Genomic DNA, 23641 nt, shown 5'->3' on the forward strand with positions numbered 1-23641 from the left:
ACAAGGACCCTAATATTCTACTAATAATCAAAATAATAGCCCAGTCAGAACACAAATGTCTCATGTACCACCTTAATCAGAGGAGACTGTCCAGACCTGGTCTGATCTGAAGGAATTTTCAAACAAGTTGAGAGGGGTAGTGTAAACCTTCAAAATCCATTCAATGGAAAAATATTAGTGCCTTATAACCATGTAAATGCCAAGTCCGATTTTTTCGATTTCTCTCGGTTTCTTTTTGGTTGGAACAATGTGCATGTTTGCCCCAGGTGGAGGTAACATATGGTGATGGAGCTGGTGCGTGCACCACACGCAACATGCCGCAAGAGCTGTTTCTATGTGCCTCCCTCGTCTGATTTGGAAAGAGAATCGAAAAAGAATAATTGCAGGACATATCAATCATCGATCATCACTGGTAGTAGTAGCCTGCATAAGGGACACTTGGGGGAACATCAGTAAATTGTAGCGTCCACCGATAAATCCACATATGAGGTGTTTAGGGGACATCTGTAATTTATACCTATAGAAAATAACTGGGGTTACACTTGCATTACAAGTGTTAACAGGCAAAAACACTTCTTCTCCATGTGTACTTTATGCCTTGAATTAAAAAACTTGTTTAGTTTTATTTCCTGCAGATTAGACGCTTCACAGCAGGAGGCACTATGCGCAAGTCAAAAAATGTTATTTTCTGATGAAATGCTTTGGGGCATGAAAACGCACATCATATGGGAGCACTTTAATTAGCGTACATGTAAACAGGTCAGTTGGAATCTCTAACCAGAACATTTCTGATCAGACTGAAGAAATATTGTCCGTGTAACCACAGCTAGTGTGGACCTAAAAAAAAATCCAGCATCAGATGGGAGGTATTTGAAACCCACAGGATGCTTTGATGGGAAAAAAAATCTTTTCAGAGCAGTGTTTGAGGTGTGAAGCACATTTTATTTGGTGGGCCTGGAAATTTACAAAATGTGAGAACCCCTGACACACACAAAATTACTCGAAGATGGCGCTCACACACAAATGCACATGCACAAAAATTCACTTGTCCTTGAAATTCACATAATATGACTGACTCAACCCGTGTCGACCTTTTGTTAATGGCTGCGTCTTTAAAGGGAATTCAATTCTGACTCTAAACCTTGTCAGCTTTTCAGAAATTGAGATAAACTGTTTGCTTGAACCTTTGCTGCAGAGGGCTGGACGCAGTAAAACATGTAATATAATCCAATGTAATCAAGTCGCCCTGCAGCAAATACTACCTTTATAGAGCTTACAATGCTCATTTGTTGGTGATGTCAAAGAGGTGTTGGCCCAACTCTTTGGTATTCTTTGTTTTTTGTTTTCATACTTCCTGAATAATCAATGTATTATCAGTCATCTGGCTTTTTTTCTAAGCTGTTAAACATTGTCTGCAGATAGGAATCAAGGAGAATAATGACTTCTGCAGTACAGCTGACAACGCCGTTTGTTATATTAATAAGGGCATTAGTTCTGCTGTTTAGGATCATAGCTGTGCACTGGGTAACTTTCTCAATAGGGTTCCATTAAAAAATAATCCTTGTCTGTATTTGCAGAGATACAAACTGAAAATTCAATTACAACAGCTCTGTCAGAGAAGATGAAGAAACACGAGTACGCACTCAGTTTATTTTGTCTTCCCAGGGCCATCGCTACTCCTGCATCAGTTCCCATGGTGCTGACATCACCTGGCTCTCTTCAGTCTGTTCCCCTCACCACTGTCCTGGCCAACGGGGACTCCTGCCACTCCCCCCCCCCTCGGGTTATCCTCCACACTGTGCCCTCCACCACTGCAGGTGGTAAAGATGTGTTGACCATCCAGACGGCCTCTCTAGCAGGCGGAGCCAACAGCCTGCAGGACGGCCTCCCTCAGCACCTCCTGGTCACCAGTCTGGGCTCCACCGTCTCCTCTTCCTCCTCCTCCATCTCCTCCTGCTGCACTTCCCCTCCAGGAGTCATTAGTTCCACTGCTTCCAACCTCAACGGTCTCCCCCGCCTGGTCACCATCAACACGACCTGTGGGCAGACCATGGTGGCCCAGCAGCCCGGCACTGTAATTGCCACCGTGCTCAAACCCAGCGACCTCTCGGGGCTGCAGGTCAAAGAGGAGATGCTGGACCCCAGTTACTTTGAGTCGATGGTGAATGGGGATCCATCACTGGCGGCAAATACGTTTGAGAAAGAAGAGATTGAGGTAGGGGAGGCAGAGCTGCAGTATAGGACTGTGATCATTGATACCAGTCAAAGCCGGGGCCACGAGGCTGTGAGTGAAACTATAATTAATGGACATTTCTCCCAGAGCAGCAGCCCCAGCGAGGGCCTGACCCCTGTGGAGGAGCTGGAAGTGCGTGGGGAGATGTCCCTGCAGCCTGAGCAGGGAATCAAAGGCCTGCAGGAGCTGCCACTGTCTGTCCAATTGCCTGCAAACTTTATCCAGATAAAGACAGAGCCTGCGGAGGCTTAGTGCTGCAGGACACAAGCTGAACCAAAAAACAACAATTGAATCCATTTTGACCACAGACTTAAAATTTTCTTTTTCGTACCACAGTGATCTGATCAAAGATCAGAGCGAGGGATCTTTGCAGCATGTTGCTCTTAAAGGTTGGTCAGTTCAGCCTCAGGATTTATTGTTTACTCACATATTTTGTGACCATGTGCCTAATTTTAAAAGAATCAAAGGAGTGTTTAGGTTTTCTAAAAAGTCACTTTTTAGACTTGGGATTATTTTCCATAGACATTAACCCCAACACACACACATACACACAGATACAGAAACACATACACACATGCAAACATAACACAGCCTCCCCTTCTAGGAGAACAGCCATTGGATGAACCAGGGATCCCTGTCTACCAAATGTGCCAGTTAATCATTTTCGTACTTTACATCTCATTGGACTCGTATGTTTAAACAGGAAAACGCAACAAACCAAAACTGGGGACTGGATGCCAAACGGTGCAATGAAATCAGACTTCTGAGAACGTGCAGAGGACATGTGTGTGTGTTTTTAGGATGCTGTGTCACAGTGTCCAATCCATTGGGGAAAAAACACACACATCTCAGAGTTTAATTGAAGAGTGCCTTACAGGAAGTTCAAACCGTAAAGACTCTTTTGTGGAAATGTCTGGGAAAAAGATGAAAAACGGACTAAATGGGTTTCAGACTTTTACGAACTTATTACTCATTTATTTTCATATAAACAAAAATAAGGTATGCATTCTCTCTCTATTACTCCTGGCCTTAAAACACTGTGTTACTATGGAAATGGGCATTTTCTGTCCACCAAGGACAGTCCGACATCAAAACTGTTTGTATAGAGCTGCAGACTGGAGGCACAGCAAGATAGGGAGGCACAAACGGAGAGAAAGAATACGCAGGATAAAACAGATTTTATCAGCCTCTGCTTCAGAGGCTCCAAGGTTTAAATCCTGTTTATATGAAATGGAATATATATGGATATATATATATATATATATATATATATACATATAATATACAATTGAGATTCAATTTTAAGGCCATAGTGAATTTATTTATTTTGTGAATTTCTAAATTCTGTATAAAAAAAGGCACATTTGTCTTCTATTTACATGTGTAAACATGAGGGAAAATACAAAGAATATGAACGTTAATACCAGGAAGCTTATTAGGTTTTCTCTTTTTTCTTTTTTAAAGACCAACATTTTTCAGTTGTATAGCATTCCATGTAATCAGCTTTGGTATTTTCTTGAGTTTTTGGACTCTCATGCTCAGTGCAGCATCATTATTCCACTGTTATATTCTCGTATTGTAGATATCCTCTGTTGTGTGTCTGATTTGAACATGTACTGAATGTGCTTTTGGTTCCTTCTTTTCAGCAGACATACCTCTTTACCTTATCAACAGTTAAGCAGTCGGGACTATGCATTCACAAAGATTACGTTCTGTGTCCTGCACAAAGCATCACATGTATCAATCAGTATGTCTTTGAAATCATAGCTCAAGTTTCTTTAGTTATTTGGTACTAAGATGTACCAGTGCTGTTTTTAAAGCTCCTCTCCTTTCTTCTCTTCCTCTCCTCTCCTCTTTTTCCTCTCCTGCTCTCGGGTCAGACCAGTCTGTGCCTTCTTTATTTGCTGTCCCACTTTGTTAAGGACCTCTCAGGCCAGCCATCCGATTGGCCCCTCGGTCCTGCCGGGGATGAAGCCATATTGATCCTGAGTGGTATCACGGCTAAATTGGTTGTATTTTCCACCCGGACTGTAGCTGTAGAGTGAGGACATTCAGACATACTGACCTCCATCCGCACTGGCACCTAAGGACAGGAGTTAAACGCTGCTTTACAACCCCACATCAGCCAAAGGGGCTCTGGGTCTGCAAAGACACTCTGAATGTATACTTAAAGTACATGCAAATTTTTTGACAATCAATAATTACACTGGGTTACATTTGCATAGAAATCTTTTGAGTGGGGATTTGCTGCTTTCTTTTTTTTTTTCTTCTTCTTTTTTTTTTTTTGTGTTGTATATATTCCCGTATCTGCCCTGCCTTTTCCCCTAAAGCACTGTTGTCTGTGAGATGTTGAGGTATGTCCACTGCTTATGTTTTGTTGCTTCTGTTATCTTGGGGTTGCCTCCCTTATGCTGAATATAGAGTAGATTTTCAAGAAAAAGTCAATGTACTAATTAAAAACAAAATCTTGGTCACTGAATATATTTTCATTTGTCGTCTTTGTTGCAGACAGAGTGGTTTTGAGTCGGCGCGAGATGCAGATAAAATGTCACTCTGAAAAAAATTAAACAAAACAAAATTAAACTTGGAAACAAATAGCACGCGAGGCGGGTTACTATGTCAATTAATTTCTACTGTCGAGATAATGAAAATGAAGCATTTCTGTCCCCGTTCTCTTCTGTATTGTCGGGCTGTTGCGGCTTTGAGGGACATTCAACCACATGACATTTGAAGAGAAAGAAAAAGCTACTGTAGGGAACTGGATTGGAGCCATTAGCAGGCCAGAGACTGATTGGACTGTACTTAAGAGCGCTGCTTCTCCAGTTGCTGTGGGTGGATGAATACATTAGCATGTGACATGCCCAGAACTGAAGACAGCCGAGTCTGTCACCACAGCTTGCAGAGTGAAGTGTGTGTGTCTGTGTGTGTGTGTGGCTGGCGAGTGGAGGGGTTACACTGACTTGGACTGATTCAGTTTGAGCATGTGTTATGTTGATGTGTTTGTGTGTGTGTGCGTGGTGGATGTGTGTCGGGGTGTGTGCATTGGCTTGGATTGACTGTGTGTGTGTGTGTGTTCAGGGTCGGGGAGAAAGAGGAGGGGTGGTGGTGTTGAGGAAGCTGTCTGGCAGCAGGGCTTGCCTACTGTGCCTAGCTCTGTCTACACCCACATGCACAGCTGTGTACCACACAATCCAGTGTTGCCATAGGGTTATCACACACACTCACACACACACATATATGAACGCAGAAAATAAGGCCAGGAGTTCAGTCACAGCCACGTCCACCACTCCAGCCTTCTTCACTCCAGCAAACATCCTTCTCAACCTTTTGCAGGTGGGAATATGGTTTGAAATGACAATGAAAATCAACAGCCCTCCATTACATCTAAACAGACACTTTGCTTTTCTGTTCAGCGGTTCATCGATCGCCTGCCATATGGTAAGCGGAGGTTGTTATAGATTACTAAAATAATGAAAGGCTACTAGCAGCCGTTACGTCTGCGCTATTCCTTTGGTTAGTGAGTCAGAGACCCTGAAGATGGAGCGAGAGTCGGGTCCTGGGAGAGGAGGACTATTTCTGTGTCGCCTGCAGCCACTGACACAGCGCGAGTGTTTACTGCTGTGCCATGCTGCCTCTCACAGTGGGAGCAGTTGAAGGATGACGGCTGACATTATTGTGCCTCCAGCCTGTAGCAGGAACAGTACAGGGAGAGCTTATTTAACCATCAGGTCACCAGACTGACTGCAACATTACAGAAAAAAGGAGTTGATGACTGCAGTCTCATGGCCATTGCAGCCGTGCGCAGTCTGTTAACTTGACAACCTGCAGCCAAGGTTAGATTTAAATAGACCACTTTTAAATTTTGAGGGTCTTCTCCGAGAAGAAGAGATGTATTTAAGGACAGCAGGTGTAGCATGGATTCAAAATGTAAAAAAGAAAAAAAAAAAAAAGAGTGAACAGTGTCTGGTTTGATATTGCAGCAGTACACCTCTCTCTACACAAGATGGCACTGGTGATACATGTGTCCTCAGCTGAGCCTGAGCCTCAGTCTGGGTTGCAGCAAGCTATTCCTTCAGGTTACTAATCTAAATACAGACACTCCTCATACATTGGTTTTCACTCTCCTCCGCCCCAGAATAGCAACTCATTGATCTAAATGAACGAGAGATTATTTGAAATGAAAATAAGCAGCTGGGAGTGAAGTTTCACTGCATTTTTTTGATAAGTAACAAAAGGAATTAATTCACTTGTGAACCTCAATGATAGTGGCCATTCCTCGGGCCAGGTAGGCAAAATCCTTTGAACTATGCCAACCCGGTAGACGCTCGGTATCTCTGTTTTTCCTGCAGAGTAGTCGATCTTGTTTCCTCTCCCCATCAAAACACTGATAAACAAGTGCTGGAGGGTTTTTTTTCCTAGACAGTGTATAAAATGCATGAGAAAAAAACTGTGCGGGGCTTCATTTGAGATGATATATTCTTTCATTCTGGTGCTCACTGTCACTGACTCACAGATTTGCCCCATATCTAATGTAGACAGTACTAAACCACATCATGCATGGTATGGGAATGCAAATAAACCTTTATTTAATTAGATGTAGGGGGTATAAAAAAAAGCCCCATACTAATAATCAGAGATCATTTGGAGTAGTTCAAGTGTTTGCTTTTGTAGATGAAAAACATCCTTTTTCAAGCTGAACTCCACCGACTCTGCCTTGTTTTCCTTCCTCTCTACATGTCCAAAGTGGTCTTTAAATGCAATCACTAATAAATATCTCTTTAACTGAGCTACACAGGTTTACTTAACATCACATTATTTACATTTCATTTGAAAGTGAAACCACTGAACACTGAATTCAAAAGGGGATTCTGGGGATATTTTTTTCTGTTGTAGATTCGATTCAACTGGTTACCTCAAGAGGCTTTCAATGACCTCTGGAGATATATGTATCACATACCAAATGCTGATTCACTTTTTTAAGCACACAATTGGACTGTATAGATGTAACTGCAGTATCGCCACCATCCTGTTTCTTTTCTGGGTCTCCTCCTTGATGATTTTTAATTGTAAGTACTTTTAAAGTTTGACTTTCATGGTTAATATTGGACTTTTGTCCCATCAGGCACGAGGAGCTCTCGGGGAGCCGGCTGTAATATCTGTATCAGCCTCTCCAGTCAGGGTGAGCCATCCCATTCAGACCGACTCTCAGGGCTTCCATGGCAATTTACTCTCACGACTACACAAAAGAGTCCTCAAAGTCCTCAGAGACCTCGGCAGATAGACAACTAACAGCATCTTACGAAAAGGGAACACTTTACACTATTTCCTAACGTTGTGAAGGCAAACGCTCCACAGCAGCAGCAGCAGCAACCAGCACGCTTCATGCATCCGTTTTAATAAACACTCCACTATTTGTTGTGATAATCGGGACATAGTGAGAAATGAATTATATAAACACTGATTTTATGAACTTTTCAGAAATGCCTCGGGGGCTTTGCTGTACACTTGTCAGTTTATTTGAAGTATGTTTGCAATTATTGCATTTGTTAACTCATGCCACTATTTTTTACTTGACATGTTGCTTTGGGCTATTGACATTATTGATTTAAAAATAACAATACGGTTGCAGTGTGAACTCCATTTATGAGCATATCCATAAAACATTTACATACAGTAATATGTTTCGCCCTCTTTTTCACAAAATCCATTTGGCTGCCAAATATTATTGATATCACTGACATTATTATCACACTGAGCCAACATGAGTCAACATCCAGCTTTACTTAGCAGGCGAGCTGCTTTTATATTACTGTAAACAATGCATTATTATGCATCAGATACACAAGAGAGACTCGGGTTATGAAATAGGAACAATAAAAGCATGCACGTCTAGTTTTTCCTTGTCAATTTGATGCTAAATGTTTTTGCTAATGAGCAATGGGACTAATGGAGAAGAGGCCTGTCTATTGTATGGAGTGCATGAGTCAGATTCAAGCCCACACTTCATCAGCTTTCAAATCATATTGTTTCATATGATAGGACAGCTCACATTATTCATACAATGCAATTTTAATTGGGGGAAAAAAATCAGGAAAGAGACGGGAACATACAGAAGGCTTCAAAGCAAACCATGACAACATGAGTGCTCCATTTTTGTCTCTCGGTTTAACTTTTGAATATCTCACATTGCTTGAATACTCTTGGGCATTTATGCACCTTGTTATTCTGATGACAGAACATCAATTGTGAATGCCTATCTCGCTTGCTTATCTGTTACTTGCAGATGAGAGTTATTTCAGCTCGACAGATTGAGACGTGGTGTTACAGATTAAAATCGCCTCAGCAAAGAGGAATGTGTTTGAACAGTAGCACTATTTAAAGCATTTTGTGGATTGCAACAAGAGGGAAAACAATGGAGGATAAGACAACAGTAACTACATCACAAGAGACAGCTGAGGCCTGTGCATCATATACTGTACCTCCTTAGTTTAACATGATCTTAAAAACAGATAAAAGAATTGTTAGGATACAGAAAGCCAGCAAAGAAAGCTTCCTTTAATTCTGGGCTGGCGTGTTAGTATTTTATCTTTTAGCTTGTTTGTTTCTTTCCCTCATTTCACTTTAGTTTGATTATGTTGCGCACACTGCTCTAATTGCATGTGAATATGGGGAGGCTTTGTATCTGCTTTAAAGCTCAAGTAGGGAGTTTAATTTTGGTGTCATTTGGCAAAAATCCCATAACAAAGCATATTGTAATTCAAGTGAACTGAGAGAAAAGTAGACTTCTGCACCTCAGGCTTTAGAAAATCCAACCCATGACGGGGGACTTTGGTCAATCACAGGTCGTTTCAGAGACAGAGTTCCTGTTGGCTGTTCTACAAATGCATCCCCTCAGTGAAAGCCTGATTCAATGGCGGAGGATCCTGCAGAGAAAGTTGCTGTTCCAGCATTAGCATCAACTGCCTACACTGCAAAGCAAGCCAAAAAGAAGAATTAGCCAACACCTGTCAATATCAGCAAAGTTTTTCAGACATGGACCAAAAATGCTGCTAATTGTTTTGCCTTCTGCTGATTGGCTTCGTGCTCAAGTTTATGTAGCTAACGTTAGCTGGAGTGTCAAATCACAGTATGTCTGCCTCACTCCCCGCCTCTACAGACCACTATACCTGGAGGAGAGTGGGCAGCAGCTCCGGAGATGGACCCCAAGTCAGTGGCCGCAGCAACCTGAATCCAGCTAGCACAAACTCCAGCTGCAGGGGACCAGACAGCCGCAGCTGAAAGGTTAGCCACCTGGTAGACGCAGTGCTGCTGCTGGCCGAATTCGAATTTGAGCAGCTACTGCCCACTCACCTCCCAGGGAAACAGTCCACAGCGGCAGGGAGCAAGGCAACGTGATGGTGAGGTGGCTAATGTTTAGCTGGTTACTTCCTGTCTCATTTGTGGTGTGAGAAAGACAAAGAGTAGAGCAAGGAGAGGCTGAGCGATTGAGCTGTGCACAACTCTTTAATCAAACATAAAATAACTGATCACAAACAACTGAGACAAATACAAGTAGTTCATTGACTAAATGTGATAGCACCACTCAGACTGCTGCACATATTGTTATACTGCATGTACATTTTCATACATTATAGTGTAAGTTGAACAAGTCTTTTAAATCTATGAGGTGAAAAATGTATGGACAGGCAGTGCTGAAGTTGTTTTTTTTAAGCAGATTAGTTTTTGGTGACATCTTCCAGACTAAATTGCACCTATTCAACAGGATCAAACAGCAAAGACACTAAATGGGTAGATAAGCAGAGAAAATTAGACAGCTGTAAACGAGCAATGCCTTTTAAGAAAGAATCAAAACGCCTCAAATGCCATTTAGACTGTTTAAACTGGCTAATACTCTGTGGGCCAACTTTAAGATTGGATAATAATTGTGTGCAATGGACTGCTTTGGTCTCACAACGTGGTCTGGAATATTTATCAAAAGGAGAAGTTGCACCTGTGTCGACACAAACAGTTTAAATCCCAGACAGCACGCGCCCTCCTCAGATCCTCCCCAGCATGCGGGCGATCCACCAGTTGCACGGCATGACAACCTGACAGATGACCCGGCCTCCTTGGTAGTAGTATGGCCACGGGTTGAAGCCACCCAGGGGCTCGTGGTAGCGGCGGCAGTAGCGGTAACCACGGCGACAGTGCTGGCAGCAGTAGCCGTGGTCATCCAGACGGTTATCCAGCTCAATTCCAACGTCTCTCTGCAGAGGACACAGCAGTGGGCAGGGTTACAATCACACACATGACAAATGCCAGTCCTCCTACGGCAAGGGCAGGGGAAGAAGACGAAGGAAAAGAGGAAGAGGAGGAGGAGGGGATGGCGTGAATTGATGAGCCTGCTTTCCTTGTAGGTCAGCAGAATATATGTAAAAACCAAACAAGAGTGAAAAGATCAGAATTGATGTCTGTGAAAATGCAAACTTGTGCCGTGCTTGATGACTGTGACAAAGAGATCAAGATAGCAGGGAGAGTGAGCGAGCTTGATTTAAGCTGCAGGAGCATAAAACATGATATAATACCCTTGACCTTTCTATTATACCAGCGGTAGCAAGACTGCACAATGCCCCTGTCTCTGGATCCGGCATTCACAGCCTCTCCACCAGTGCTATCTTCAATCAAAGGGACTCTAACGTTGGTAGTTACCAGCATAATTACACTATTTCTTTCATCTTTGACCTCTTAACTCCCTCGACCGAGGCCCACACACTGCACCAAAATGGCAGCCCCTCCTCCAATAGAGCATTCAAATTAGAGCTCCCCACGTCTTGGCGCCCTCCCCCTGACCTTGACTTTAAGTGCATGGCACATTCCTAAAGCAATTAGCAGAGTAATGATCGCCTAACAAGGATTCTTTCATTTGCTCTTGCTGGCTGCCTCTGAATTTATAGAGGGGCCAAATGAAATCCAAACGAAAGGTAAATTGGGTAGAATTAATGGCCCTTGGATTTTTCCATTGTGCTGGTTGGTTCATGCCCCCGTAGACTCATGGGGGCTGAGTGCCATGCCTTTGATCAAGAGCAACTCCAAATGGGGTTCGGAGAAGTGCCACTTAACTCGCCGCGCAAGTTGAGGCAGCGACTGCCCTCAGTACGCATTTGACCACATTTCAATCTCTTTTAGTAAATGAATCCTCAGAGACAATCCGCCACTGTCTCGTTAAACTGCATGGATCCAGGAGTCGATGACTTCACGTGCAGAACAAACTGGCATAATTCTTTGCCAAGCTCCTACAGTGACTCAGCTACATGCAACAGGGCAGAACAAAACACATCCACTGTTGGGAATAAGGAATGCGTGGGAATTGTTTAAGAGGACAGGACCCGCAGGAACACATGGCTGAGTCCCTTCAGTCCCCTGCTACATTAAGTGTGGGAATTAGGGGCTTTCTTGCATCCACTGTACAAGTCGGTGGGAAGTCAATCAGAGTGAGTTTACACACATTATTTGATTTCTTTTCTGTCCCAGCTACAATCACGTCACAAATAGGGCCACTGAAAATCTTGGGGTGGCAAACCAGAACCAAAAGCCATAACTGAATTTCAGCAATTCAGTAATGCTGTCGAAGTATATAGGCTAGTTATAAGCTAGTTGAAAACTATGTCATTATGGAGAGTTGAGGAATCATATACTGATATACTTTGGTTCCTTATTTTACAGCTAATATTACTAATTATCCAATGTGGATGAATATCAGTTTACATATTAAGTTCCACAACAATTTTGTTTTAATGTATCTGCATGTGTTAGGTGTTTTTGTGTTCTTTAAATAGGCTGGTTGTCCTTCTCCTTAAAAAAAGACAAATATACAGCTTTAATCTGAAAGAGTACATCAATTCTAAGGAAAAGATAGTTACTGGGAAGCCTTCTCAAGCTTGGGGGAGACTTGTGGGTACCCCAGAACAACATATTCTCATCGAATGGTTTGTATTATACCCTACAAAAATGGAGACACAACAGTTCATTCAATATCCTACGAATTAGTGCCCTACAAATGATGTTACATCCTTAATGTACAGTTACTTGATTAACATAAATTCACAGAGGTTAGGTTTAGGCAAGTAAAGTTAATGTGGTTAGGTTTAGGAAAAAAAACATGGTGACTATGTAACTTAATCCTTTAAAACCAGAGAAAATTGGCTTGATGTCTCTTAAAAGCATGGAAAAAAGGCACTTGGCAACGAAAGAAGAAATGACCCCCCCAAAAAAAAAGAAAATTCGAAGAAAGAAAAAAAGAAAGAAAGAAAGAAAGAAAGAAAGGACATTTAAAAAAACAAACAAACAAGGACATGAACTGGAAAGAGTGCTTTAAAATGTTCTGTGACATCATTTTAAACATAATAATAATAATAATAGTTTTTCCTACCTTTTTTTCCCTTAGTTTATTTTTTTTTAATAATTTTCTAAATCTATTATATTTGTGCAATTTATGGGACATTTCCAACCAAGTTGCTCATTGCCTTTCCTCCCATGTTTTTGAAAGAAATCAGTGCTCTCAGGGTTCAAAAGCAGCACAAGAAAATTGATGTTACTCCAGGTTTCAAAAGGTTAAAAGGATTCAAAGTTTACTCAGAGTTCACACTGTTCTGCACATGATACTCCTGGGGAGACTTTCTGCATTTCTTATTCACTCTTGTCAGTGCCTTGGTCGCATGATCGCAGGCTTTCAAAGGACGTGGGATATTTGGGTGCATTATTTTTTGTAGTAAATTATACAAACAGTTTATGAGACCAGCCCGCCCAGAACCCACTTTTATTTAGATATCTTGAGGTGAGAGTTCAAGGGACCCATTTAAGCCATGTGAGTTTTTCCCTTGTCAAAACTTTAGCCCCATTACCAGCAAGCTGTACAAACATGGTCTGCACAAACAGGTGCCATTGGTTGTCTAGTGTCACAGGATATCTCTCCCTTTGTATGAGCTTAAAAAATGAGCATGCCACAGTCTCTTAAAAACAGTAATGTTGGTCTCCAGTTAATTTTGCCAGTGAGGGCAGCAGTAATTGTTTCTGAGAACAAGAGAAGGAGGTAATGAGAGATCAACACAAACAAACAACTTAGCTCACAAAACATACTGATACAAAACAAGTCAATTTCTTCTTCTTTTATATATTTTTTTGATGCTGATGGCTTTTGCATTTTCATTTCGGTCTCTACATGTGCTGCACTCCACCATACCCTTCAGTGCTCCAGCATGTTCTGACTGCTATGATCACTCACACATTGTCATGATCCTGGGTTTGTGTTTGGCGTCTCTTATCTTGAGGACTTTGTTTTCTGGGTTTTGGGTGTTCTGTGTTGTCTTTTTTGTTGTTTCATGTTCATGTTCAACATGTTTCCTGTTATATTTTGTAGTTTAACTCCCCATGTGTTGGGTTTTTCTTCCTGCCTTTGTGTACGTGTTTTCCCGCCTTGGTGATTGTCTGCCCCGCCCTGATTTGTTTCACCTGTCCCTCGTTATCTCCCTGCTGTCCTTGTGTTTTTGGTCTTTGCTCCCCTTGTCTTTTGTCGTCTGCGTTGGTCTTCTGTGCTCCTTGCTGGGTTCCCTCCACGCTCCTCGATTACCGCTTTATTCCCAGTTAAGTTTTTGTGTTTCTTATTTGTTTTACTTCAGTCTGTTCCCTCCGTTTTGTTGCCTGATTGTTTTTGTCTTTTGGTATCAGCTCTCCTTTTGTTCCTGAAACCTGCCTGCTTGGTGTTTGGGCACAGTCACACATGAAATTAACACGGGTGAATATCTGCCTCCCGTTCACTTCCATTTAATATGAGCAAAGGAGCCAATAAAAATATTGCTTGTGGTGGCAAAGCAAATTCACATCTAAGCATCGTACGGAGTTAACTTTGGTGAACTCTGACCAGTCGCAGCCTCAACAAATAAAAGAGAAGTACGTGTGGAGGAGCCAGTGATTCTTGGTGAGTCTAACCAGCCATTTTGGATCATGTTGGCCACGAAAAATGCAAACTGCCCAACACGAGAGATGAGTCTGCAGACATTGATAAATTGCAAGAAAATGGAAAATTTACCAGCAACATCATGTTGCTTTCTAGATTAGCAAGCCAGCTAACATTAGCCAGCAAGCTAGCTTTCTGTTTGCATCACAACCAGCACTGCCCATATTACTGGCTCAGCAGGTGATAGTTATTCGCCTGCATTCGCTCATGTGTGACCGTGCATTTATGCATTTGAGTCCTCTTTCTGAACCATAAAGCCTGACACACATTACAGTGAGCTGCACTGCCAGGAGTACAGGTTGCACCCCCCTGCAGATCGACCTTTAGCATTAGATAATTGGATCATTTTCCCCTTATGTTTACATTTTTTTAAACATTCATTTATGTATTTATTTGGAGGTTGGCTCCCTGTTCTGTGTGGCACCCCAGGCAACCACCTAGGTCGCCTATAGGAAGATCCTCCACTGGTAAGCATGACTAATAAAATCAAAAAGTGCAGCATGCATCTGATGTGAGCGATGATAAATTGAGTGAAATTACACACTCGTGAGACATACTTAAAACACATGGACAGGGTGCGACGGATGATATCGAGAATAGCCCTGTTTGATTTATTGCTATGACAAGCGCAGGTAGGCTTTTAATGATTTATTGTTTCAGTCAAGTTTCAGGTCATCAGCTTCCAGGCAACAATCTGTTATGGAAACAACACGAAAGCTGTCAATGGACCAGCGATAATCTTATCAGCTCCTCGCAGCCCAAACTGGGATGTTACCAAATCTGGAGCTCCGGCTCGGAAAATGAAGAAAATATTTTATTCAAATGATGCTGCGTTTATCAAAACAAACAGCCAATAGGCAGCATTGTACCTTAAAGACAATTAATCAGAGCTATCCTTTTAAAACGGAGGGTACATATTAATCATTCTGGCTTTGAGTTGCCGTCTCTAGTGGGATGCCGCGGTGATAAGAATGGTTCACCTTGGGAAATCTGAGGCAGTCACTCAAAAACAAGCAGCATTAATGAAGAGTAAAAGCCATTACCCCCATGCTGCATCTGATTTCATCACACACCCCGGCTCACGTATACACATGCAAACACACACTCGCACACACAGAGGCACCTCTGTGCATAATATGAGGCGGTGGATATGAATGAGTCTGCAGAGTAGAAAACTGCGTCAGTCATTCAATAAGATGTAATGAATCAAAGCACGACTCCTCTAATCTCCACACTTGTTGGTGTTATTTCACACACGCTGATCACCGCTCTTCATGAGCTTCAAGCACGTGCCTGGATGTGGTATTAAATCTCATAGCCGAGCTCATCACATTCATTCTGGGATCAAAACAGCAGAGATAACATTTCTGTTTCATACCCTGCTTTGTATTCCAAGTGGGGTTTTTATGTGGAGGCACAGGACAGTGCAACGTATAAAAATGCCTCAGTGCTTCTCCCTGATCTCAGATTTTTATCTCACTGTGCTCTACAGTGAGGTGGAATGACACTGCAATTGGATGTAATTGAATAAGGAGATAGTCATGTATTTCAGTAAACACTGCTGGTTTACCAGAGTGATAAGGGGCTTTAGCTTCAGTGTAAAGATTCCTCTGGAGGCACAAACAGCTCCTGCATTTATAGATTTGAATTCCTTCAGCTTTTTACACATCTACTATGCACGAGGAGCCATCCAGCCTGACCCTGAGTGTGGTCCAAACACCTCAACGCGAGCAGAAACACACACCAAACATGTTTACATGCATGTGAGGTCACTCCATATTGGAGGCCTCTCCTTGCTTTACGGGTCAAGGACGGTGGTACCATCCCTTCAGCCTTGTCGGATGGTAGTTATTCAGTTTGAAATTTCCAGGGCCACCTCTGATACACACTGCACTATGACATGGCAGCCGTGGCAAAGGTCAGTTTCATATATCTGTCAGCCTCTGTCACAAGGACTCAGGCGATTATTCTGCTTTACAGACGTGAACTGCCGGGCTGAGATTCAGACTTATGAAACGCAGATGAAGTGAATGCATGTTATTATGTGTCTGCGTGTTTGTGTGAGAGTGATGGATAAAAGGATGTAGGTAGAAAGCTAAACAGACTGTGTGTGTGTGTGTGTGTGTGTGTGTGTGTGTGTGTGTGTGTGTGTGTGTGTGCTTGTTTTCAGACTGTGTGCACATTTACATGAGTTCTGGATGAATGAAAAAAAAAAAAAAAAGGTTTGGCTAACACATGTGGCATCCCACTGGAATGAGCGAGAGTTCAGACTCCCAATTACAGACTGCTGCCTGCCCTCTGCTTGGCCACAAAGGCCTTTGTTATCGCCGGACCCACAAACAGAGCCTGGATGTGCTGCTGGAATGGATTGCAGTGGTATGCATTACTCAGCTGATAGTGCCAGAACGTTTCAAAAGGAGAGCCGAGTTTTTCATCCCCTGGTATGTTTTAATTGCATAGCACTGCATCTCCTGCCGCAGACGATGAGGGAGAAGACAGAGGAGGCTGTGGGGAGGGGGGGCAGGGGATTGAGGAGTTGAGCGGGAGGTGTTTCTGGGACGGGCCTGATAAATGTCAACATTATAGGACGTCTCATTTCTCTGCGTGTCTCTCACCATTTCTCACAGCTCTGAGACGGAGAGGGAGCCTGACTCATTATCCTTGAATTTAACTTTAGTGGCTATTCACCTGTGAGTGCTGAATGTCTGTGTCGGATATCTTTGCACCTGCGTATGTTCCTGATATCTTTAGTGTGCAACTGCTATGTTTTTTGTGTCGGTGTGAGTGCGTAATTCCTGTGTGCCGCTTTATATGATTTCCCCTCAGAGTCAGGGATGATTAAGCGTACAGTATTGAGAGGTGTGCATGCGGCACAGCAAAATATGCCACTTGGCCTTTCCAGTCATTTCATACGCTTTGATAATTAAAGCATTATTAATAAATGTAACTTATCTGTGCAGCACTGAGTGACCTTGAGAGTGCTCCTTTGTAGTCCCTGAGAAAAAAGGAAGTGAGAAGAGGAACTAACGGGCGCTGTAAGGCACAAGTTTCTGCCTTTGAAAGGCTAGATATTCCTCTCAATTAATGGAGAGACATTAAGGGAGTCTTCAATGAACTGGCCTTACTTAAACAGATATATAGAGCAATTGCTATGCCCTCTGGTGCACAAAGTCAGTTTTAACATCAATTAGTGAGCGATTTATATGCAGAAAGAGTCGAGGCAGAACTGGAGCTGATTGAAGTGGCTCCACTGTATCTCGTGGTGTGGTCCCCAGTTGATGCGGTGCATAGGGGCCCACTTACATAGTCGTTTACGGGCTGGTGGTCCAGGACATCTCGGGTGAAACGCTGACCCGTGGCCTCCGCGTCGGGCGTGTCCTCATTTCCCACCTCGGCATCTGAGACAGCAGGAAGAGTGAGGAGATGTTTATGTGCTTGCAACAGTTCTTCTATTGTTTGAAGTGAAGCTCTTAGATTAAATTTTGGCTCGTACACTCTATTTTCCCAGTGGCTTGTTGTTAATTACTAACATTCAGGAGAAATACGCTGGAACTCATTCCAAAGCTTTTTCATGCTTCTGTCAAACAATGGTGTTGTTGCTGTTGTGATACTAACACACAAATCACTTTCCACAGATCCTAATTAGTAAAGCCTACACATCCTTTAGAGGAAAATCCCTAGAAAGCCAATCTCCAGATGACCATCAGCACCGATGGAATGTAAGTAAGTACATTTACTTGTGTACAGTGAGGAGGTATCTGTAGGGGGGTGGTTGGCACACTTTTCAGTCTTACTTATTTCTTTGGCGTCATTTATGTTAGAATGTTCAAACCAGCAGCAAATAAAAGGTCACAGTCTCAGCTATAAATAACATGTTTTAATGTTCACAGATGTTTTCCAAAATCAGGTGATTTGTGATTCACTGTGCAAACCGGCCCCTTCACAGGGTTGGTTGGCACATTGTTCACATCACTCCAGTTTTAGCCTCTTTACACTGGCTCCCATTTTTGTTATGCACATATTGGCTGCTGAAACAGTCGACGTGCATTACATCCGAAAACCAGCCGCTGGCAGTTTTACCAGCGGAGTTGCAGGTGACACTATCAGCCGGCTTGAATCGCAACTTTTCTCTGCAATGTTCTAAAATGGTTTTGTCTCGTTGCCAATCTTTGGCCTGAACTGGGCTGTAGAGTCGATTTTAAGATTTTAAGGATTACTTATAGGCTCTTCATTGTCTCTCTCTCTCTCAGCTATATCTCAGACCTCTTAGCATCGTAGACACGAGGACGTACTTTGAGGTCCTTGGGCAGAGGTCTTTTACCTGTTTCAGAGGCCCGGCTGAATACTAAAGGGGGCAGAGCGTTTGCTGTCAGGGCCCCGAGGCTGTGGAACAATCTGCCCGAGGAAATCAGGCCGGCCGAGTCAGTGATCTGTCGTAAGTCCCTTCTTAAAACATACTTTTATCGGCGAGCCTTTCCTGATTTTACTTGAGTTCTAAGTTCATTTAGACTGTCTTTTGTTTTTATACACTTAAGTGTTTTTATCAGCTCTTTTAAAAGTCGTTGTTTTCATGTCTTGTCTGTTTTAATTATTGACATGTAAAGCACTGTTTTCAAACTTTTAAACTGGTTAATATACAGTTATAGTTACTGTTGCAACTGACCCTTCGCTAAGTACTGTCCTTTGAATGCAGACTGGCCAATCATAGCATAGCATCGTTACCAGAGCATCTCTCCAACAAGAGTCCAACATCTATGCAGCTGTGCTCGATTGACTCTCATGCAATCATTCAGATTTCCTTCATTTTCATGCTGGTTTTGTGGATTTTGAGATAAATGTTGCGCCTGGTGCAAAGTATCAATTAAACTCATTACTTGGAGAGGTTGGAAGGAAATACATGTTTCTCCTCCATTCCAAAACCAAAATCAAGGGTCAGTTGGTTTGCACATGTGCCAACAAACCCCAAAATCAGTGTGCCAACCAACCCCACTCACATTTGACCCAACTTTGTGATGAAATTATTTCAGCCAGCTACAATCACTCATCACATACTTTCAAATCTTACATTAAAATGTAGCTGAATAGCTAAATGTTACAGCAAACTTGATGAAATTCAGATATCTTAACACAGTAGATGAGTGCTGGTGAAGAAAGCAAACACTTTAATCTGCTTCCGTATACATCTATACACCAACTACACTTCAGAGGGAAATACTGTACTTATTTTTTTAAAAACTTAATTTCTCTGATCGCTGGAGTTACTTTGTAGATTTAATATATAGTGCACACACTGCAAAAATCTTCTTGGCAAGTTTTTTCTTCCTAATCTTTTATTGAGTCCTAAAAGTCTTACTTTCTTGAAAGATGTGAAAAACACAACATAATAGAATTCAACTGGTTTTTACAAGCTTTGTGGAAAAAGGTGAAATATTTCTTTTTACAGCATCTTTTATTCTGCCTACTTTTGAGATTCGTTTTTTCATTATTTATTTTTTTCCACACAAACTATATAAGCTACAAAATGTTACAACATAATGGACGATCGAAAAATTAGCAGGTAGGACAAAAACTTATTTTACTTCCCCTCTCAACACAAGTATCAGAAACGGTCTACTGTAGATAGTCTGCCAGTACTTTCAACAATCTTTTATAAGACACAGTGCACACTTCCAACTGAACACGCACACAGTCGACGACAGAATATTATACGTCATATTGTTCAGTTATTTGGTATCTATACATTTTCTGAAGCTGAATAATAGATGAACAACATTTGACACATTTTTAAAGTTTTATTACCCTTGACTTGATAAACAGTCGGTTCCCTCGAATCCTCCTCATTTATAATTTGTATTTCTCTTTTCTGTAGTGTATATATATCAGATCTGTTGTAGTTGTACAGTAAGTGTGTCACCACACACCTCTACACAGTCACTGAAATATGATAAGATAAGTGAGAAATACAATGTTTGAAGGGCCATATAATCCAACATATCCTTTGCTTTGTTCAGAATTTTAATACTGTTCCTGTTCATGTGAGGTTTATAAGAGAGCTTAGGCTATAATTACACCCCTAAGTTACTAACACTATTGATCATGTGACTTCATTATTCTCTTTTGTAAAATTTAGTCAGGACACTAGTTAAAGAAAAGTTTATTTCCATTTGCAGTATTATATTTGGCGGTATGGCTCTGTTCTGTGGCCTCTCTGATTTCCTAGGCCTATGCCAGAGTCCTGCACTGGGTCGGGTGGTTTTTAAAAAAACATTTTTTCCCGGGTTCGGATCTGGGTGGAAAAAATAACATGTGGGTGGGATCGCGGGTTTTAGATAAACACATCAGTCATTAGTTCGGTAAACTACAGTTAACTATCTTGGTCATTATTTACTCTCTGAGGATCACCTCCGCTATTTCGCAGCGGTCATTGGTTTAGCTGTTTACACGCGTTTCACCATGTAATAACACAGTTTGTGATTGGACGACAAAATCAACATGGCTGCCACCGTCTAACAAGCGCCGCTTCCAAAACAGTAAATAATTATTAAGGTATTTGAGAAATAAGTGGATAAAACGTACAGCTATCACTTTATAATGTTTCTGAAGTGTTTCCCTGATGGATTACTTCTCTCCTCAATGGATTCTAAAAACACGTGACGGCTCGTAACTGCTGAACGTCGCTCTGGACAGAAAGTAAGTCTATTATTACACATGTAAAGTTCCTTTGCATAGATTAAAAGTTTAAAAGCATTAAACGTAACAAACGAGTGCGTTTACACTCGTATGGGAGAAGAACACAGAGGGTTGATGATAGAGCTGAAGTCAGGTTTTTACTTACTTACTGGCACCTTAACTGTGGCGATATGCTGTTCAATATTCAGCCAATATGACCCAAAATGATTACTTTAAATCCGCGTTACAGGTCGGGCTGCGGGTCGTGTTTCAACGGGTCGGACCGGGTTGCAGTACTAATTAGCCTGATGCGCGGGTTTGCGGTTCGGGTGCGGGTTTGTACGTCGCCGGGTCGGGTCGGGGCGGATCTTGAAAACTGGACTCGTGCAGGACTCTGACCTACGCAGAAAGCCTAAGGCAGAGAGAGCACACCTCCCTGCCCTTCCATGCGCCTACATGGGAAGCCTAAGGCAGGGAGAGCAGCAGCAAAGACGGCTAATGGGAACGGAACAGCCACTCTGACCATCCCGCTATGCTGATTTGGATGGGAATGTCCGCTCTACTTTCATTTTATTTCTATGAACAATGCTGACAGAGCTAACAGTGTTAACCTGGGGGAAACTGTACGATGGGCACTACACTTTTGTGACAACGTTGTCCCTATATCAGTGGTATCTGCTGAATCAGTGCAGTGTAGAGTGGTGGTGATTAGCTAAACAGTTGGATACACTTAAGGGGACTCACATACACTAACATGCAACCATGGCTGGACACTATACCTTTACATAAATGAAAATAAGAACTGTTGTGTTTTCGTCACCTTAGAATGAGCCATTTATATCTACATAGGGAGTGGGTTCTCTCCCATGGAGTCTGCCATGTTGTTTCTACAGTAGCCCAAAATGGACAAATCAAACACTGGCTCTGGATAGAGCCTTTTGCATTTGCGCGTGGCACATGGAGAAGTTTCAGTTGGTTCAGCCCGGTCTCACTCCAAAGTCATTGAGATCCAGCACTTGGGCAGTGACTTACAGTGTCAGAAATTAAAAAAAGGCACCCTTTAATGCTGGCATTATACGCGACCAGTTGCTGTTATAGTTTAATGGCGCCCGGTCAGTGCCAGGGGCATAGGGGTGGTCAATGGGTCCAACAAACACTGACTTTCACCTGAGAGAGTGGTGCTCATGTACTGTAAGATTATAAAGCCAAACCTTTTTTCCTAAACCTAACCATGTGTGTTTATTGTTGAAGGAAACAAAAACGTCAATTTTTGGTGTATTGACGTAGTGCGCTTATTTTGAAAAAGACTGTATGTAAATGTTAAATTTCCTGTGAAAACGGAGGTGTACCTTGAAAGAAGACAATGCATGTAATACCCAGGGTACCTTGCATGTCGTATGTGGACATGGAAAGTCCATGACCAAGCACCTCAATATGTGACGAGGTTGGAGTGAGAATGTGTCGGTTGGTTGCAATCACCAACCTCACCACCAGATGCCACTAAATCGCACTAAGCACTGGACCTTTAGGGAAAGGATCTGAATGTTTCTTCAAACACTGACCATCAGTCTCTCAACTTCCAGACACACTGAGAATAGCCCGGGCTGGATACTCATGTGGTTGGGAAAACATGTGGTCCCGGTGGACCTTCATATGGCCTGCAGGGATGCCCTCCCTCCAGTGAGATTGTTAATAGTCTGCATTTAGAGGCAGAGATGCCCCTTGCTCTCACCGCTCAGAGGGGAGGGATGGATCCAGTGGATGGGCAGCTCCTGGCAAATCTCCCAGATCTTGGAGTCGAAGAGGAAAGCTGGGTTAACGATGGGCTCCTCGGCAGGAACCCACACTTGGGAGTCCTCCATCTTCATATCCATGGCCTCAGTCTCACCCACCTGCTGGAAAACAACACACACGCAGATGTGCACACTTATATAATATAGCATGTCAGAGCCTGCCCCGGCCCCACACAAAGTATAGTCCTGCATTCGCACTCTCCTCCCATGAGCCACGCAGCAGCTCCAGACTCATCGTTTTTATCTATCACCTTTCTGTCCGCTGAGAGGGCGGCAACTTCCTGACTCCTGACTCCCACTGCCCCGACTGCCTCCTCTTTCTCTCCCTCACTCTCTCCTCGAGCCTGCGGCATGCTCTTTCTATTATACATCATTGAAATTCACAGACAGTGATGATTTGACTTTTAAATGACTTTAGAAGTGGTCTTCATTACTCTGAGTGTGGCTGCAATATCGTTTAATGTGACAGACACAATAAAGCCTTGCATTCTCCTCCCCCATCTCCTCTTCCACCCCCCCCCCCCCCCCCCCCCCCCCCACCACCTCCGCCACAATGCTTCGCTTGGCACCCAGCACTATCAGTGGGCTTAATTTGTTGATACTGTAGTTCATGAGCTGTAAAGTAAACTATTATTGCTTAATGATAGGGACTACATGTCAGTGTTGTCTAATAGAGACATATGAAGGGGATTTGGTAATGCTCTTCCCTAACAGTGCTGATATTTATTTTCTTCATGTATATGTAAATACACACACAAACAAACCCCCTCTTCCCGTTCCCTTGTTAATTAGCTACCCAGAACAGAAAAACAGTTCACTTGACAAATGTTTTTACAAGGTGATTTTCTCCCAGTCTAAAGCTTAATTGCACATTAGTTAAGCTTGACGTAGAATCCTGGGGCTATAGTAGGAGCAAGAATCATTTATATTGGGTCGCGCCCCCTCCCTCATGTT

General features: G+C 42.6%; 2 protein-coding genes across 5 annotated transcripts in view; one reads left to right on the forward strand and one right to left on the reverse strand.

The window, feature by feature from the left end:
• The window catches only part of elf1 (E74-like ETS transcription factor 1), a 45963-nt gene extending 41251 nt beyond the window's left edge, over positions 1-4712 (forward strand). For all 3 annotated transcript variants that reach the window (XM_033633219.2, XM_033633218.2, XM_033633220.2), the window contains one exon: positions 1666-4712. In XM_033633219.2, the coding sequence (XP_033489110.1) occupies positions 1666-2485 (820 nt within the window). In that variant the 3' untranslated portion in view covers positions 2486-4712. The remainder of the gene's footprint in view (positions 1-1665) is intronic.
• A 5005-nt stretch (positions 4713-9717) lies between these two features.
• tnmd (tenomodulin) overlaps positions 9718-23641 on the reverse strand; it is a 76398-nt gene continuing 62474 nt past the window's right edge. The window contains exons 5-7 of one of the 2 annotated variants that reach the window (XM_033632804.2): positions 22627-22786; positions 17529-17623; positions 9718-10479 (exon numbers count right to left, since the gene is read on the reverse strand). In XM_033632804.2, coding sequence (XP_033488695.2) covers positions 10270-10479; positions 17529-17623; positions 22627-22786 — 465 coding nt within the window. In that variant the 3' untranslated portion in view covers positions 9718-10269. Of the gene's footprint in view, positions 10480-17528; positions 17624-22626; positions 22790-23641 lie in introns of both variants that reach the window. The other variant, XM_033632803.2, reaches the window with a different exon arrangement.

This window comes from Epinephelus lanceolatus, chromosome 7, assembly GCF_041903045.1.
Source record: "Epinephelus lanceolatus isolate andai-2023 chromosome 7, ASM4190304v1, whole genome shotgun sequence".
NCBI classification, from domain to species: domain Eukaryota; kingdom Metazoa; phylum Chordata; class Actinopteri; order Perciformes; family Serranidae; genus Epinephelus; species Epinephelus lanceolatus.